General features: G+C 42.3%; 1 protein-coding gene across 4 annotated transcripts in view; it reads left to right on the top strand.

Annotated features, from left to right (window-relative positions):
* Positions 1-16,115, top strand: part of ALG9 (ALG9 alpha-1,2-mannosyltransferase) — an 88,995-nt gene extending 72,880 nt beyond the window's left edge. For 3 of the 4 annotated variants that reach the window (XM_047752192.1, XM_047752195.1, XM_047752194.1), the window contains exon 15: positions 13,652-13,887. In XM_047752192.1, the coding sequence (XP_047608148.1) occupies positions 13,652-13,775 (124 nt within the window). In that variant the 3' untranslated portion in view covers positions 13,776-13,887. Of the gene's footprint in view, positions 1-13,651; positions 13,888-14,051 lie in introns of those variants that run through there. The other variant, XM_047752191.1, reaches the window with a different exon arrangement.
* Positions 16,116-16,725: the final 610 nt, after the last annotated feature.

Below are 16,725 nucleotides of genomic sequence, written 5' to 3'. Positions count from 1 at the left end.
AATGGCTACTTGTATAAAATAGCTGGACAAGTGGGTGGATGTAATGCTTCCTCCGAGATTCCCCAGAAGGGAGTGAAGGGAGAGTGTGGCCACAACAGGCCAGCTCAGTGGGGGCTCCTTTCTGAGGATGTTTGGCTGAGGGAGTCCGGTGGGAGGGGCTCTCCGGGATGGTGGAGTTGGCCTCCTGAGCGACAGTGCTGTTTGTAGCTTTCAAAACAAGTTGGGAGGCTCTGCTCCTGCTTTGCACAGCCACTTTCTGCCCACTCTTTCCTCCTTTATTATAGGTCCCTTTTATTTCACTTGCTTTGCTGTCACCTTTGGTTTTTGGACTTGGAGATTTCATTCTTCCCCATTTTGGAGCATATTAACCTCACCTAACTGAATTTTAGGGTTGCCTGATTAGGAGCTTGTGGAAAGATTTAACTAGGGCAGGATTTCAAAGCCCTAAAGATTTATAATTACAGGTAGATGCCACTAAAGAGTAGAGCTTAACATCTTCCGCTGCTGTGGTAGGAGAGGGGCCTTTTCTAGTCAGAGGACTTCTACAGCCGCAAGGCAGGGGCTGTGCTGATAGCATCTGTTGCTTGTGTTCTTTCAGTGCCCAGCACAGGATTCTCGTGGTCACTGAGCATTACCTGCAGTGGAGAGTTTTTTGTAAGACCCTTAGTCTCCTTTAGCATTCAAGAAGAAATGAATCCAGCAGCTGTGAGGCCCAAAGAGTCCATGGCAGACATCGTATTCCCGGCCCCTAACCTCAGCATAAGCAAGAACTATTTATCTCTGAAAGGTGAGAAGACCAATCAGAAGTTGAAGACCAGTGAAGCGCAAATTGGTTGGAAGATCTTGTTCCCGTCATTGCTGTGTAATAGATCACCCCAGACTTTATGGTATAAAAGGACAATGGCTGTTCGTTATTGTTTTCTCTCCTGGTTCTCTGGACTGACGGGGCCCAGCTAGGCAGTTCTTCACTTACTAGGGTTCTCTTGCATTGACCATCAGATGGTAGCTGGAACTAGAAGCATCTCAAAGGGTTTCCCACATGTCTAGCGGTTGATGTTGGCTGTTGGTTGGCTCTTAGCTGTGGCTCTCAAAACGCATCCTTGTGGCTTCTCCATGTGGCCTGTGTGTCTTCACGGCATGGCGCCTGGCTTCAGGATCTCAGGAGCTAGATAGATAGCTTTTTATGACCTAACCTTGGCATTCACACAGTGTCTTTCCCACCTCATTCTGTTCACTGGAAGGCAGCCACTTGAATAGTCCATGTTCAAGGAGAGAGGAATTAGATTTCCTCTGTTATTGGGAGGAGTGTCAAAGAATTTATGGGTATGTTTTAAAAACATGACAGCTCTTTTGATGCTATTCTTCATCCAAATAAGATAATTTTTGAACTGTTCCTCCCTTCCTTCCCTCCTTTCTTCCTTTTTTTCTTTCCTAATGGCTGCCTCAGCAGCATATGGAAGTTCTTGGGTCAGGGATTGAATCCAAGCTGCAGCTGTGACCTATGCCACAGCTGTGGATCCTTTAATCCACTGTGCCAGGCGGTGGATAGAACCCGTGCCTCTGCAGCAACCCGAGCTGCTGTAGTCAGATGTTTAACCCACTGAACCACAGTGGGAACTCCTGAAATTTCCTTTTTAAAAAGAGATTTCTTCCAGAAGATACATATGGCACTCAAAATAGTACAATAGGCTGTTTCCATCTGCAGCTTCTTGCTACCCAGGTGGAAAGGGAGACTTCACTCCATGGCACAGTTTGGTTTGACCTGCTTCGGATGGGGTTCAGATCCTTTGGGTGGAGTGAGTTCTCCCTCCTCCTGTAATTGAAGCTCTTGTCTTTTCCCTACGAGTCAGTCCCAATGGTGCCCCTTTAGCCCCTTCATGTTTGACAGAACACTGAGACACTCTAAGGAAGAAGTGACGAGAGTTTCTGTGCTTTTGTGATTCTTTATCAGCTCATTCTCTTAAACTCTGTTTCTTTACCAGTGTTTGGCCTTTCCTTTTTTTCTTCTCTCCAGATGCTTTCCTAAGACCCTTCATCTGGCAGCGCTACTACCTCAGCCTTGATTTGGCTTCCAAATGCACTGGTGTTTTGCTCGTTGTATTCTTCGACTGCTTAATCATTATCTGCTGACATTTTAAGAAAAATAAGCCTTTTTTGTTTTTCTGAAGCTCAGAGAGTCTACTTTTCATTGTTGAGGAATTAGTTCTCCAGAAAGAGGGTGTCTGTGCTTCAAGTCTGTGGAATAGAGCTTCTCAGGTGTGAAGAGTGCAGACATGGTGCATTTTAGAACAGCCACTGCTTTGAGCTCACTTAGATCAGGCAGCTGGCATCATCAGAGGTGTTTGCTCTTGAGAGTCAAAACAACATCTCCTGTTAAATCTCATAACTCCTAGCACATATTAGGATCTCGGAAAATACTGATCAATTATTTGATGTAGTTCACATTCTTAAAACTGTATTTATGCCAGAGGGGGGGAAAAAAGTGGAAAAAGAATTTCTTTAGCAGCCTCTCATGCCCTTATTCGGTAGAATAAAGATTGTTGAGTAGGCGACTGGCTTCAGTGTCCTGCCTCCTGGAAGGCTCCTTCTTGGAGCCCCAGGTACCACCCCTAAGGAAACCAAAGGCCACGTGTAGAGAGGAGGCCCCGTGAAGGAGGCTGAAGGCCTGAAGCGCTGGCTGGATGCACAGCGCATGGTGGCAGGAACCCCCACACAAAGCCACAGAGTTGAGAGAAATAATCGATTGTTTTTTTAAGCTAAAAAAGGAAGGATTATTGAGTTATTTTAAAGTATACTCATCCATTATTTCCTCTCGGAAGCTCACCAGAGTCACCTCAAGTGCTACTGTTTGTCACAGTGAAGGAGCTCAAATCAGGGTCCAGAGAGTAGGGACAAACACCTTGAACACTGCTCCATGTCTTCTCCACAGGAATGGTGGATGGAGCAGGTAGTACCTTCACATCTGAGTGGCTGTCGGATAGTGGAAAAAGGCTGGTTAAGAGTGTTTCTCTGGAGTTCCCGTCGTGACGCAGTGGTTAACAAATCCGACTAGGAACCATGAGGTTTGCGGGTTCGGTCCCTGCCCTTGCTCAGTGGGTTAACGATCCGGCGTTGCCGTGAGCTGTGGTGTAGGTTGCAGACACGGCTCGGATCCCACGTTGCCGTGGCTCTGGCGTAGGCTGGGGGCTACAGCTCCGATTTGACCCCTAGCCTGGGAACCTCCATATGCCGAGGGAGTAGCCCAAGAAATGGCAAAAAGACAAAAAAAAAAAAAAAAGAGTGTTTCTCTGGCAACCTTGGTAGGACTGAAGGTCAGAAAATGACTGCTTGCGGAGTTCCCGTCGTGGCGCAGTGGTTAACGAATCCGACTAGGAACCATGAGGTTTGCGGGTTCGGTCCCTGCCCTTGCTCAGTGGGTTAACGATCCGGCGTTCCCGTGAGCTGTGGTGTAGGTTGCAGACGTGCCACGTTGCTGTGGCTCTGGCGTAGGCCGGTGGCTACAGCTCCGATTCGACCCCCAGCCTGGGAACCTCCATATGCCGCGGGATCGGCCTAAGAAATAACAAAAAGACAAAAAAAAAAAAAAGAAAGAAAAGAAAATGACTGCTTGCTTAATACCAGTTCTTTCTCAATTCCCTCATTCTGAATATCAGTGAAAGGTGACTGGTCAAGAGGTTATGATGTTATGTCAGATGATTGGCCAAGGCCACAAACCAGCGAAATGATTCACTGTCTACACCAGTCTCACAGTGACATGATTCCAACTTGTGCCTCAGCAAACTTCCAAATCATTATACGGTGTGGATCTTTGGAGGCTGCAACCCAAGAGTCAAAGCTGTGAATGTATTCATTGACTGTTCAGGGTCTGCGGATGTGCCCACTGAAAACTGTCATTCTGGTCACATGGGCGATGATAATGAGCAAATTTTGTGTGAACTGAAACCTGGGGCGGGGGACCTTTTGTATTAATATTCTCTTTGTGAGGTAAGATATGGAGGGTGCAAGTAGTTCTGTGTTGCTGGCACAGAGGGTGAAGCTGGAGAGGTAAAAACGAGACAGGAGGGGAAGTAGGAGCCAGAAGATGCTATAAAACATGGTAAGGGGTGTGAGAGTAATCTGATCGGCCTGTGGTGATTAAGGGACTCCGTGAAGCCCTGGTCAGACTGAAAACTGCAGGTCTTCCAAGATGCTTTATGTGGCCGGCGTGATGCGTTAGAATGGCTTTGAATGCTTTTCTCTAATTTGTTACCATCTTCAACATTCTCTGTGGTCTTGTCTCTTGTCCTTCCTCTTCCTGCTCCTTCAGTCCTTGTGAGTTTCCCTGGCTTCTGACTCTTACTGACATTTGTATCCTACAGGTGTTTCTCATCTAGTTTTTCCCAACTTGTGTTCTTAAACTCACGGTATGTGAAGCCTTCCTCCCCCTCTAAAAAAAAGATGAAAACTTTTTGGGTAAAAAAAAAATTCTCTTTGCAATTGTGGACACCCTCCGAGTCTCGCTAGTGCTCAATACCCCATGGGCTGCCGCAGCCTCCCCCTACGTGCGCACATACACATCCTGCTATGCTCTGCCCCACCTGATGGCTTTAGGACTGAATTTTGGGAGCAGAGAAGAGAAAGAACAGCTTCCTATTAGTATTACTTTTTTCTTTTTACGGCTGCAGCTTGCAGCAATCCGGGTCCTTAGTCCACTGAGCGAGGCCAGGGATTGTACCCACATCCTCACAGAGACTACGTGGGGTTTTTAACCTGCTGAGCCACAGTGGGAACTCCCTTGGTATTTCCTTTTCCTTGTGGAAAGTGAATATTGCCAGAGCAAGGGAGGTAACCTGAGTGCTCTAAGAGTCAAGACAGATCCTTCCTTCACTGACAGGGTGTTTGTTGAGCTCTTTCTGTGGCACTGTTCCGAAAGCTGGAGCATAGCAGTTAGACAGAAAGTTCTGTCTTCAAGCGACTGACATTCTAGTGAATATTAACGTGCAGCATCTAATTCCTGTGTCTGTTTCTCTGTTTTGGAAAAGAGATAAGTGTCATCTCTGTCTTCCTGACCATTAGAGTAACGTCTCTTGCCCTGTTTCCTATGAAAGATCATTAAAGACAAGTCACATTTTTGCTGCACATCAGCTTTTTGAGCAGTTCTTAAATTGCTTGATATGAGACTATAGACTGACTATGGCCAAGGTTAAGTCTTGAGGGAATTCTGAGATTCTCTTCAGAACTGAAGGCCAGCTCTGCTCTGAGGGTTCTAGAAAGTCTTTCTCTGTGATGTGGGCTAAGTGCAAGAGAGAATGAGAGTCAAAGACAAAAAGAGAGGCAACTAGCTTTAAAAAGAGAACTGGCAATGAGCTTAGACTGTGGTTCACAAGGATAGTAATGTTTGGATGGATAGATGGTTGGCTGGATGTGGATAGATAGATAGATAGATAGAAAGAAGAGAAAACTGGAGTGCTAGGGTGTTTTCTTTTTAAAATGAAAAAAATCTATTGAACTGGTGACATCAAGACTGGCGGCCAGTCTTCCATGACGTCAGCAAGAGCAGATTGAAACCTCCACAGTAGAGTGCCCAGAGCCCTGATAGATGGGACTGGTAATTGAATTAGAAAACATTCTGAGCCCTCATCTAATGATGCTCTTGAGGCAGTCCCTTTGTCCACGTTTGTTTCATCCTTGAATTGCTTGAGTGACTTATTCACTAGCAGGGGAAGTATTTTGCGTCTCCCTAAATTATGCTGCCTGTACCTCCCCAAGGCAGTCCTTTGGCATTTCACATTATTTAATGTTATATGAGTTTCCGTCAGCATTAGTTTTGTTCTGCTTTGTGATTCAGTCAGATCTTTGTCTCTGTGTGTATAATTTGTGCACACACATGATGTTCCAATGTCCAGCTGCTCTTTTCTTTCACAAAAGCAAATAACCATTTTGATTTCCCTTTTTCCAGCAACAATACAGTATAACAATTTGAAAGGCCCCAGTCTTGCTTAATTATTAAAGCTATTGATAGGAAAGAAAGTGATCTAGAATAGTAGCTATGGTGATATAAATGAAAAAGTCAAGTTAGCTTGTTGTTGGTTTAAAAAAATTTACAGAATCTTCCCATCCCAGCTCAGAAGTATATATGTTGACTGTTTATTCACTTCATCTTCTGGAAGAAATTAGTGGCTTTAAATGTTAAAGATAGATAATGCTGTTAATGGTCACAAGTAAAATCTGCAGGAGAAAAGGAGGATTTTTTTCTAAGTTCTAAAGACTTTTTCAGTACCAAGCTCTGAGGATAAATTTTTCCTAACTTCTCCTTATATTAAGTTCCCACCTCCTAAATAGTTTTGTGTTCAGGCTTAACTAGAAATACCTTCTTGCATCATGAACACATTATCTAGAATTTGATGCTAAATTTCTTACGCTTATACAGGAACTGAGGAAGCATGGAGAATCCGAATGCTTCTTGGATCTCTTGATGTATCCTAGTCAGACACGTGTTTGTCCTTAGCAAGATGATTATTCCAAACCACAGATTCATTAGGACTTTGAATTCCTCATTGAGAGTAAGAAAAAACTTCTAATTTTGAGGAAGTGAAAGAAGGCTGGTGTGGTAAGAGTGTAGTGGGCAAGGAGGAAACTGGTACAAGGTGAGGAGTAAGAAGGCTAGATCTCCTTGGGCTTTGTAGGTCAGGAGAAAGAGTGTGAATTTATTCAAGTCGCTTTCTGGTTGCTACCGAGTAGACAGAGCATTTAACCTAAAATGCCTATGGCTTTGGTTATGGAGGGGCAAGTTGCTTTTCTGGCTTAGTGTCCCTTGGAATGTTGGACCGATAAAATGAAACAGTGTCTGGTCAATGCGTCTTCCAAACTTTTGCAACCTTCAGTGTTTGTCCACTCTTCCAAATTCGGATTATCACTTTGAATTTCTGTATCAATTGTTTAGTATTTAGTACATACTAAGTTATGGTTACGTGTCATTCATTTTCTATTTCTTCCAACTATAGATTATTATTAGCTCTTTGAGAACAGAGGCTTTTGTGTCTTCAGGGCCAGCACACAAAGCCCTACACAGAGTAAGCACATGGGTTTTTTTGTTGTTGTTGTTTTAAGGATTTGAGATTTCCTTTATTCAAGACTTTGTCTACTCATTTCTTTTTGTATTTTTGCTATTTTCTTGGGCTACTCCTGTGGCATATGGAGGTTCCCAGGCTTGGGATCAAATTGGAGCTGTAGCTGCAGGCCTACGCCAGAGCCACAGCAACGCAGGATCTGAGCCGCATCTGCAACCTACACCACAGCTCACGGCAACGCCGGATCGTTAACCCACTGAGCAAGGCCAGGGATCGAACCTGCAACCTCATGGTTCCTAGAGGGATTTGTTAACCACTGAGCCACAACGGGAACTCCTAGACTTTGTCTACTCATTTCTAAAACTTTCTACAAGTAATACATTTCACCTACTTTCGTATATGTTTGAAGTTTTCTATTGTAACAAGAGGAAAACAAAGCGGGTTGTAAAAAAAAAAAAAAAGCAATATGGTACAAAGTGCAAAATAAAAATTCTCTGCTATATCACAGGGACTGCATTTTTTTTTTTTTTTGTCCTCACCTGCAGCATCCAGAAATTCCCCAGGCCAGGAATCGAACCCGTGCCACAACAGCAACCCAAGCTGCTGCAGTGACAACACCAGATCCTTAACCTGCTGTATCACAAGGGAACTCTGGGATTGCATAATTTTTGTTTTAATTGATATTGCTAGGATTGCCTTTCCAAGTGGCTCTGCATGGTTCCATTTTTACTGGCTATATCTTCACCAGTGTTTAACACTGTCAGACTTTTCAACTTTTGCAAAGATAAATATTGAAAAATTATATCTAGATTTACATTTCTCTGGTTATTTTGTAAAATTGAACATTATTTCATAAGGCTATTAGCCATTTTCATTTTTTTACATATATACATACCCATTTTTTTTCAGATTCAGTTCCTATTTACATTTTTTTTCTCTGTTTATATCCTTTGTCATTGTTTCCTTTTGAGTTATTTGTCACATCAAGTGCAAGAACACTTTGTATAGTCTGGATACTCATCTTGTGTTGTGTGTATGGTAAATATTTTGTACCAGTCTCCTTTATTTTTTTACCTTTGTTTCTGCTTGCCTTTTGCATTCAACAGGGATGCATAATGGCCCTTCTTCCACTTCAGGGAGGTCAGTATTTTTGATGATATGTCCCATGTAGAGCCCAAGATAGTTGGGTTTTTTTTCCCAGTTTTTAGAACTCCTTGGCGTGATCTATCAGCATTAAAATAGTCATGACTGGAGTTCCTGCCGTGGCTCAGTGGTTAACGAATACAACTAGGAACCACAAGGTTGCAGGTTCGATCCCTGGCTTTGCTTAGTGGGTTAAGGATCCGGCGTTGCTATGTGCTGTGGTGTGGGTCGAAGATGCAGCTTGGATCCCACGTTGCTATGGCTCTGGTGTAGGCCAGCGACAACAGCTCCAATTGGACCCCTAGCCTGGGAACCTCCAGGACCGGCCCTAGAAAAGACGCACACACAAAAAAAGACAAAAAAATAAAATAAAATAAAATAGTCATGACTGTTTACTGTCTTGGCCCATAGACTCCCTTTGTTTTTATATTTTTTAGTTATTTTATAAATAACTTATAAAAATAAGGATGAGTGGATAAAGAAACCTTCATTTGAAATTTTAATAATAATTTAAATGTAGCAACTCCAAAATGTTTATTCTCTATTCTCCTGGTTTTGAATATGTACCTGAAATGAACACCTCTGAATTTACCTAACGACTCATCAGCTGTCACGCATGAACCTGGAATATGTTCATCTGGAAAATACTAATTCCAGACTTCAGATATATCTCTCATAGGTTCTAGTTTATTACTTCTGGTTCTTCTTTCATTTGTATCATCAAAATGCAAAACTTGAAGAATTTTTTTGGAAACCTTTAATGGCCCCTAATTTTGTCGAAGAGAAGATTGCTATCTTCTTTGCTCCATAATTTAGGTGTTTTTCTTTTTAGAGCTATAATCTTCAATCAAAATGATCAATCCATTGAATTTTTAATTTTTTTTATTATCTATATCCTTCTAGTCACTTTCATATACTAATCTGCCTTCAACATTTGTCCACTTATGAAGTGTATCAAATAAAATTTGGCACACAATATCATAAAAATGAAAGAATATAGTTGTATGCCCCTTGAGCATAATAGGAGAGTCCAAGTTCTTGTTGCAAAATATTGGATGATGAAGTTGTAGGGGAGCAAAATTTTCCTTCTACTCTTACAGGTTCTTTTGGTTGGCCTGATGGTCAAATTAACGTAAGATAGATTTGTAAGAGAAAAGCCAGTTTAACTTCATATATTCAGCAACCTCATAAGAATAAAAGACCCAGGACTTCCTTGGTGGCCTAACAGGTTAAGGATCTGACATTGCCACTGCTGTGCCTGGCGTCACTGCTGTGGCGTGGTTTCAGCCCCTGACTGTGGAACTTTTGTGTGATGGGTATAGGGCACGGCAAAGAGACAGAGAGACCCAAAGGCAGGTCAGGCAGTTGAAGCTTGTATGCCATCCTGAGCTGAGGAACAGGCTAGAGGCTGGGTCTTCAGAAGCAGGAGGGTCAGTCCCCAGGATAGCAAGGAGAGCTGGTGTTTGCCCTGCCACATAGATGTGTCATTCAGATAAAAAGTTATCTCTGGTAATAGCTCTCTCTCTGAGCCACGTTCCCTATCTGAATTCTTTTAGGTAGTTAAGGGAGTAGTAAAAAGTTGTTTCTGAGTCTTGTGGGCCTTATCTTCAGCTCAAAATAACCCACATGCCAAAGCCGCACATTTCGGGGAGGCTCATTCTGAACCCTTGCAAAGTCCTTCCTATTGAATGACTGACTGAATGAGAACACGTATTTCCTTCTTAGAAATATATTGTTTACTCTCATTTCTTTTTCCTTTTTGGCCGAGATGTCACGTGGGACCTCAGTTCCCAGCCCAGGGACTGAACCCAGGCACAGCAATGAAAGCGCTGAGTCCAAACCACTAGGCCACCAGGGAACTCCCCGCTTATCATTTCTTGAGTTAGAAAATTTGTTTAGTATGTTGTCATCTAAATAGTCATAGTCTGAAATTTTGCTTATATCATAAAATACACCATCATCAATCTTGAGTGCTGCTCTTTGTCTCTTTGCATTGTCTTCTTATTTGTCTAGTATTGTGAAATGTCTTCCTCTGTCAGTTTCTTCTCAGTGGCATTAGGAACAGAAATTTTAAAATTCTTAACTCTCAGTTGTGTTCAGTGAAAACAAAATGTAGGCTACAAAGATAGTGTCTCAAGTGTTTTGAAACTTATGGAAAGATGACACATACTTTGAACAATGTAGTGGGAAAATTGAAGGATAATGCAATAGTGATTAATTACATCACTTTTGCATCACCCTTTTTGGTGATTTTATCATTCTTTTTCTTATCATTTGTCTTTTTTTTTTTTTTTTTTTAAAGCATAGCTGTAGTTGGGAGTTCCCATCATGGCGTAGTGGAAACGAATCTGACTAGGAACCATGAGGTTGCGGGTTCGATCCCTGGCCTTGCTTAGTGGGTTAAGGATCTGGCATTGCTGTGAACTGTGGTGTAGGTTGCAGACATGGCTCAGATATGGCGTTGCTGTGGCTGTGGTGTAGGCCAGCAGCAATAGCTCCATTTAGACCCCTAGCCTGGGAACTCCATATGCCATGGGTGCAGCCCTAAAAAGACAAAAGACAAAAAAAAAAACAAAAAAAAAACCCCAAAACAAAAAAAAACCAAGTTATGTTGAGTGAAAGAAGCTGACACAAAGAAGTACAGTTGTCCTTTAACATCTGAGGGGTGACTAGTCCCTGGATACCAAAACCTGTGGATTTTCAATCCCATAGTTGGCCCTCCATCCACAGTTTCCACATTTGCAGATTCAAGCAGCTATGGATCATAAATATAGTACATGATCCATGGTTGGTTGAATCCATCAATGCAGAACTTTGGATATGGGGTAACTGTATGTGCTATATGATTTCAATTATATGAAGTTCAAGAATGGAAGAAATTTATCGCTGTTGCTAAAAGTCAAAGAACGAACTAGAAAGGGACACAATGGAACTTTTTGCAATGATGGAAATGCTCTGTATCTTGTTTTGGGTGGTGGTCACACTTTAGATCCATGCATTTTAATGTATGTAAATTACGCCTCAATTAAAAATGAGTAAAACTAAAAAAAAAAAGAAAAGAAAAGAAAACTGAGAGACTTGTTTGCTTGAAAACCAACTAGAAAAAGCAGAGTGGGGCTATAAAAATTTGCTGTGATTAAGTATGGGCAAGCCAGCTGTAAACAATTGAGAAAAATCATAAAAATCTAGAAGTATCTGCACTCAGAGTGCATTATTAGTGTCTCAATATTCTTGTACTATTTTGGATAAAATAAAACTTGAAATCATATGACAATCCAAGGTGTTATAGGAGAATGATATAGAACATTTATATATGGGCTTATGTTCAGAGAAGAGGCTTTTGTCTTACGGGAAAAGATTGGCTAGCTAATGAATGAATTTTGTGTTTTAAATAAAAAGGAAAATTTTTTAAAAAATTAAAAAAATAAAAGCATAGTTGTAAACAAAGATGTAGAAAAAATAAGACCACTGAGATCCTATAATATAGCTTAAATTCATAAAAGGTTGTGATGGATCCATATGATAGTTACAAGATATAATGAGTTTCATTCTGTTTTTGAAAATAAGTAGGAGTTCCTCTTGTGGCTCATTGGAAACGAATCTGACTAGTATCCATGAGGACACAGGTTTAATTCCTGGCCTCACTTAGTGGGTTAAGATCTGGCATTGTTGTGAGCTGTGGTGTAGGTCACAGACACCGCTCGGATCTGGTGTTGCTGTGGCTGTGGTGTAGGCTGACAGCTACAGCTCCGATATGACCTCTAGCGGAATGTCCATATGCCACAGGTGCAGCCCTAAAAAGACCAAAAAAGAAAAGAAAAGTGTAATTTCCCTTTGTTGTTTGGAAGACTCTAAATAAAAAGAATAAAATCGTGAGATAACAATCCTCCCAAGTAGTAAGGAATACTTTGAAAAAGAAAGTGAAAAAGTAACATTGGGCCCAGTGAACCTACTGGTTTACCAAGGACTGAGTTGAAGGGAAACATGTATTGACTGTATTATTGAAGTTTATATTGTGGAGTCAACTGGAATGGAAATGATGCTTAGTTCAGTTTGGCCCTACTTTACTACACTGAAGCCTGTAGGAGTTTGCTCTGGCTTACAGTTTTCTGTTCTGACCTTCCCCTTATCTGTACAGCATGGACAGAAAGAATACATTAACTTCTTTTTGATTGAGGTAGGTGCTTCCTCCTCCTGTTCATTTCCCTTGCGGGAGCCATGCTCTATCTTGTGCGTCTCTCTTCTAAGCCTCTTTTCTCTATCAAAGCCCTTGAGCTGTTAGCTGTTGAAGTGAAGTGCATCTCTGTTGAGCCCAGAGCACTGCCAGCGTCTCAGTTGGGAAGAATCTCTAAGAGGTGTGTATGCCAAGCACGGTATCATTGTGTGCAGGCATTGCAGGAGTCTGCCAAACCCAGGGGTAGGCTGCCAGTACAAATGCCACGTTGACGTGACATTTACAAGTTGAGAGTCTGGAAAAGGACTGGCAGTGGAACACCCTTCAGCTGCCTCATTTAGGTTGGCAGTACATGGGTTTTAGACTCAGAAATCATAGTCAAGAAGTAATACTTCATATAGAATTAAAACTATCACTGCCGCTTTTTCTAGGAAGTGATGAATCCTGTTAGCCTGTTCCTAGGATGCAGGATAAACTGTGGTTAAGAGTACAGAATCTGGAATGAAATCTGGCTTTGAGTGAGGGCTTTAGGACTTACTGTGTGACCCTGAAAAGGTTACTTAACCTGTGTAAATCTCAATTTTCCATCTATAAAATAGGGATAACATCACTTTCCTCATTGGGTTATTGGATGGATTAAATAATATCTTTGAAAGTGTAATAAGCACTTTCCCCAGTGCCTGTTCAACACTAGCTATTCAATAAATGTGAGGTATTTTTCACATTCTTTAGAAACTCATGAGAAATTCAGATTTTTAGCTGTTCTTAACTATATTTTAGAGCAAAGCAAACAGACTCTCTCTCTTTGACTTGGGAGTTGCCAAAACACTCTGCACAGGAAGCCGGGGACATAGTTTGCTTTACCTCACTAGGAAAACTGAGAGCTGGAGTCAGGATCATTTGAGTGTTTGGCATCTCTATAATTTCTTAAGTACAGAAACCCTAGGGGTATTCAGAATCTGTTTCAGTAATAGCAGTCTTTTGATTGACATGGAATTTTTCTGTGACAACTCTGATGCGAATTGCAGACCTAGAGCTATTCTGAAGGACACCCTGTGACTTATTAGAGGGACTCTCATTTTGGTGCTGGTAAGAAGGTATTTGGTCTTAAGTCTTTTATCACGAGCTGTTGCTAAACAACAGACTTTTCTGTGCTGCTTATGTAAAATATAATCCTCACCATAGCTCTTAGTTTATTTCCTTTAATCATTTTCAATCCCATTAGTAAATGCTCTCGAAGGATAAAATTTTGTCTTGTCTTTTTTTTTTTCCTCTTGTTTTTCAGATCTTCAAAGCTGCTGCGGGCATTCTATGTTCCCTTCCTCTCAGATCAGTATACAGTGTATGCAAACTACACCATCCTCAAACCCCGGAAAGCCAAGCAGATCAGGAAGAAGAGCGGAGGTTAGCAACGTGCCTGTGGCCCCAAAGGACAGCCATCCTGTTAACTGGGGATTCCACCTGCAGGACCCCCTCCAAGTCACTGCTTGTAACATGTGTAATAAAGGCCATCTGACATGAGTCCCGGAATCTGGGTGCTTTGGGCTGTCAGAGTCAATCACATCCACTTCTCGCCTGTCTCTGTCCTGCATGTACACCCTGTGCAGCTAGGTGGAGAAAGGCCAAGTCTGGTAGATATATTGCTCCACATCTCATTGTTTTTCTTCTATTCAATTATTTACTAGACCGGAGAAGAACAGAACCAGCTTTCAGGAAGAATTGAAAGTCCTGGGACTGGATGGCTGTGTTGAGCTATTCTCCACACTCTGGCCTGGCGTCTGGGAATTAGCCTCTCTCGAGCTGTGTGAGCTTCCCCACCAAAGCTCTCTGACAGCTCCTAGCAGACCTTCTCATTCAAATCCTAGTGCTGAAAAGGAGCACAGCCTCGCTGCCAACTTCCACGTCCTTTCCCCACCAGCCAGACTGAGTTTCTCTAAAGCACTTGGCTGTGCTAGACTAGGACCCCGTCCTGGAGCCATCTCAGGAAAAAGGCAACTATTCGAGGAACTGTGACTTAATTTCATTGTAGAGGATGCCTCTTATTTTCATTTTATTTACTTTACAACAAACTGCAACTATATGGGTTGGTTTTTTTAATTTTTTTTGTACGTTTTAACATGCTATTTTTTTTAATTCAAGACTTCCCTGTATAAGGGCATTGCCAGACCAGATCATAACTGTACAGGACATGTTTGGAGAAAGTTAATTCTATCAATTCATAGATTTGGATGACATCATATTTCTACGTAATTTATTCTGAGGCCATTTCTGAGGAAGTTAAGAATCTCCATTTGTTTTTTTTAAACAACCCTAGTGAAAAAGACCAGTGGATATTTATGGCACCTATTTTATCTCTTGCAAGCACATCCTGCATGGGGCACTACTTATCAAATAGGCAGTGATAAGGACCTAATTAAAACAATAAGTATATACTGTGTTTGGCCTTTATATACAGTATTTCATAGTTTACAAAGCACTTCCACATTATCCTGTTTGATCCTCACGGTCATGATGTGAGGTAGACCAGGCAAGTGGTCTTATCCCCATTTTATAGATGAAGAAACTAAGACTCTGGGGCAGGAGGAGGTGAGCGTCCTTGCCCAAGGCCACTCCACCAGTAAGTGGTAGCACTAGGACTGCAACTTGGGCTGCCTAACTTCTCACCCAGTGCTCGTCCATACTGCTCACTTGACGATGAAAACATTTCTTGAAAGAGTGATGAGGCTGGTCAGAGACCTGATGGGTAACGAAACTGAACTTTTTTCTTTTCCTTTCTTCTTCTTTTTTAATGGCCGCATCTGAAGCACATGGAAATGCCTGGGCCAGGGACTGAATCCCAGCCACAGTGCTGGCAGTGCTGGATCCTTTAACTTACTGCGCTGGGTTGGGGAATCAACCCCCGCCTCCAAGCGACTCAAGCTTCTGCAGTCAGATTCCTAACCCATTGTGCTACAGTGGGAACTCTAACTTTCTATTTTAAGGAAGAATTTTCTCTGTGTTTCTTTGAGTTCTTTGGAGTCGCCAGTGTGCCTGTTGGTTAGACCATCACAGCAGCGCTCCTTGAGGCAGCCTGGCCTGTGGCAGGAAAGTTGTGCTTACGTTTGGAAGTCAAGCTCCTTTGCAGCCCCACAGGGTCCCATGTCCGTTCCATCCCTCTAGTCGGTCACATTACAGTGCCTTATTTCCCTAAGGGTAACTGTGTCTAGTATCTGCAAATAGGATGAATCTATTTTTCAGAGTTTCCATCATTCATTTTTCAAAGAGAAGGGATTTTCAAGAGGAACTGATCCCAAGAGAGGAGAAAAGAAGTGATACGAGAAGAAATAGCTCGTTACCATATGAAGAGTCTCCTTGTTGGGATGGGGTTGAAGCACTAGTGAGGCAGTAGGTCTAGATAGTTAACAGTAGGTCCCTGTTAACTAGAGAGCGAGGGTGAACTGAGATCCAACTTACTGCTCTAAAGATTTTTGGCATTTAATTTTCAGTGCTTGATCACTGTTTACCAAGGCAAATATTGGCACACGTGGTCTGACTACAGGATAGAGAATTTTCAGTGTAATATCCTGCCATACCTATAGCGGTAGTTGACTGTCTTTCACAGTGGCTAAATCTTGCTACTTTTGGCAGAGGTGAATAAGTACAGTAATGGAGAGCCATGATGCATGAAAGTGGTACAAGGCTGACCTACTTCAGCATCTTGTGTGTTTAAAAAAAAAAAACAACCGGAGTTCCTGTCGTGGCGCAGTGGTTAACGAACCCGACTAGGAACCATGAGGTTGCGGGTTCGATCCCTGCCCTTGCTCAGTGGGTTAACGATCCGGCGTTGCCGTGAGCTGTGGTGTAGGTTGCAGACGCGGCTCGGATCTTGCGTTGCTGTGGCTCTGGTGTAGGCCGGCGGCTACAGCTCTGATTAGACCCCTAGCCTGGGAACCTCCATATGCCGCCAAGAAATAGCAAAAAAAAAGACCAAAAAAAAAAAAACCAAAAACCCTCTGAGCAAGAACTTCCTGTAACATATATAGCACACGAATGGTCATTATCCAGGAATTCCTTGGGAATATCAGTTCCTATCCCTTTTAAAACCTGACTTTGGTTTTCTCTGTCCTAGGAATGTCTTCAGTGAGAACACAGTAAGTTGCAGAAGACTGTGCCTAGGTAAAGGATGTAAAAATCCTTTATAGGTAAATGATTTTTGTCGTGAAGGTGTTTTTCACATGTTACATAAACTAAAAGGTAGCTTTGCCTGGGAAAAGTCTTCACCTGGTGAAAGTGGCCCTTCTCCAGAGAGTCAGTGTTCAGCATGAGCTGAGTGCTGCCCTCACTGTAAGCCTAAAGTATCAGGTACTTTTTTCTTCATGG

The sequence above is a fragment of the Phacochoerus africanus genome, chromosome 11 (assembly GCF_016906955.1).
Source record: "Phacochoerus africanus isolate WHEZ1 chromosome 11, ROS_Pafr_v1, whole genome shotgun sequence".
Taxonomy (NCBI): domain Eukaryota; kingdom Metazoa; phylum Chordata; class Mammalia; order Artiodactyla; family Suidae; genus Phacochoerus; species Phacochoerus africanus.
The sequence above is the reverse complement of the archived record's forward strand: the minus strand, read 5'-3'. Positions and strand labels throughout refer to the sequence as shown.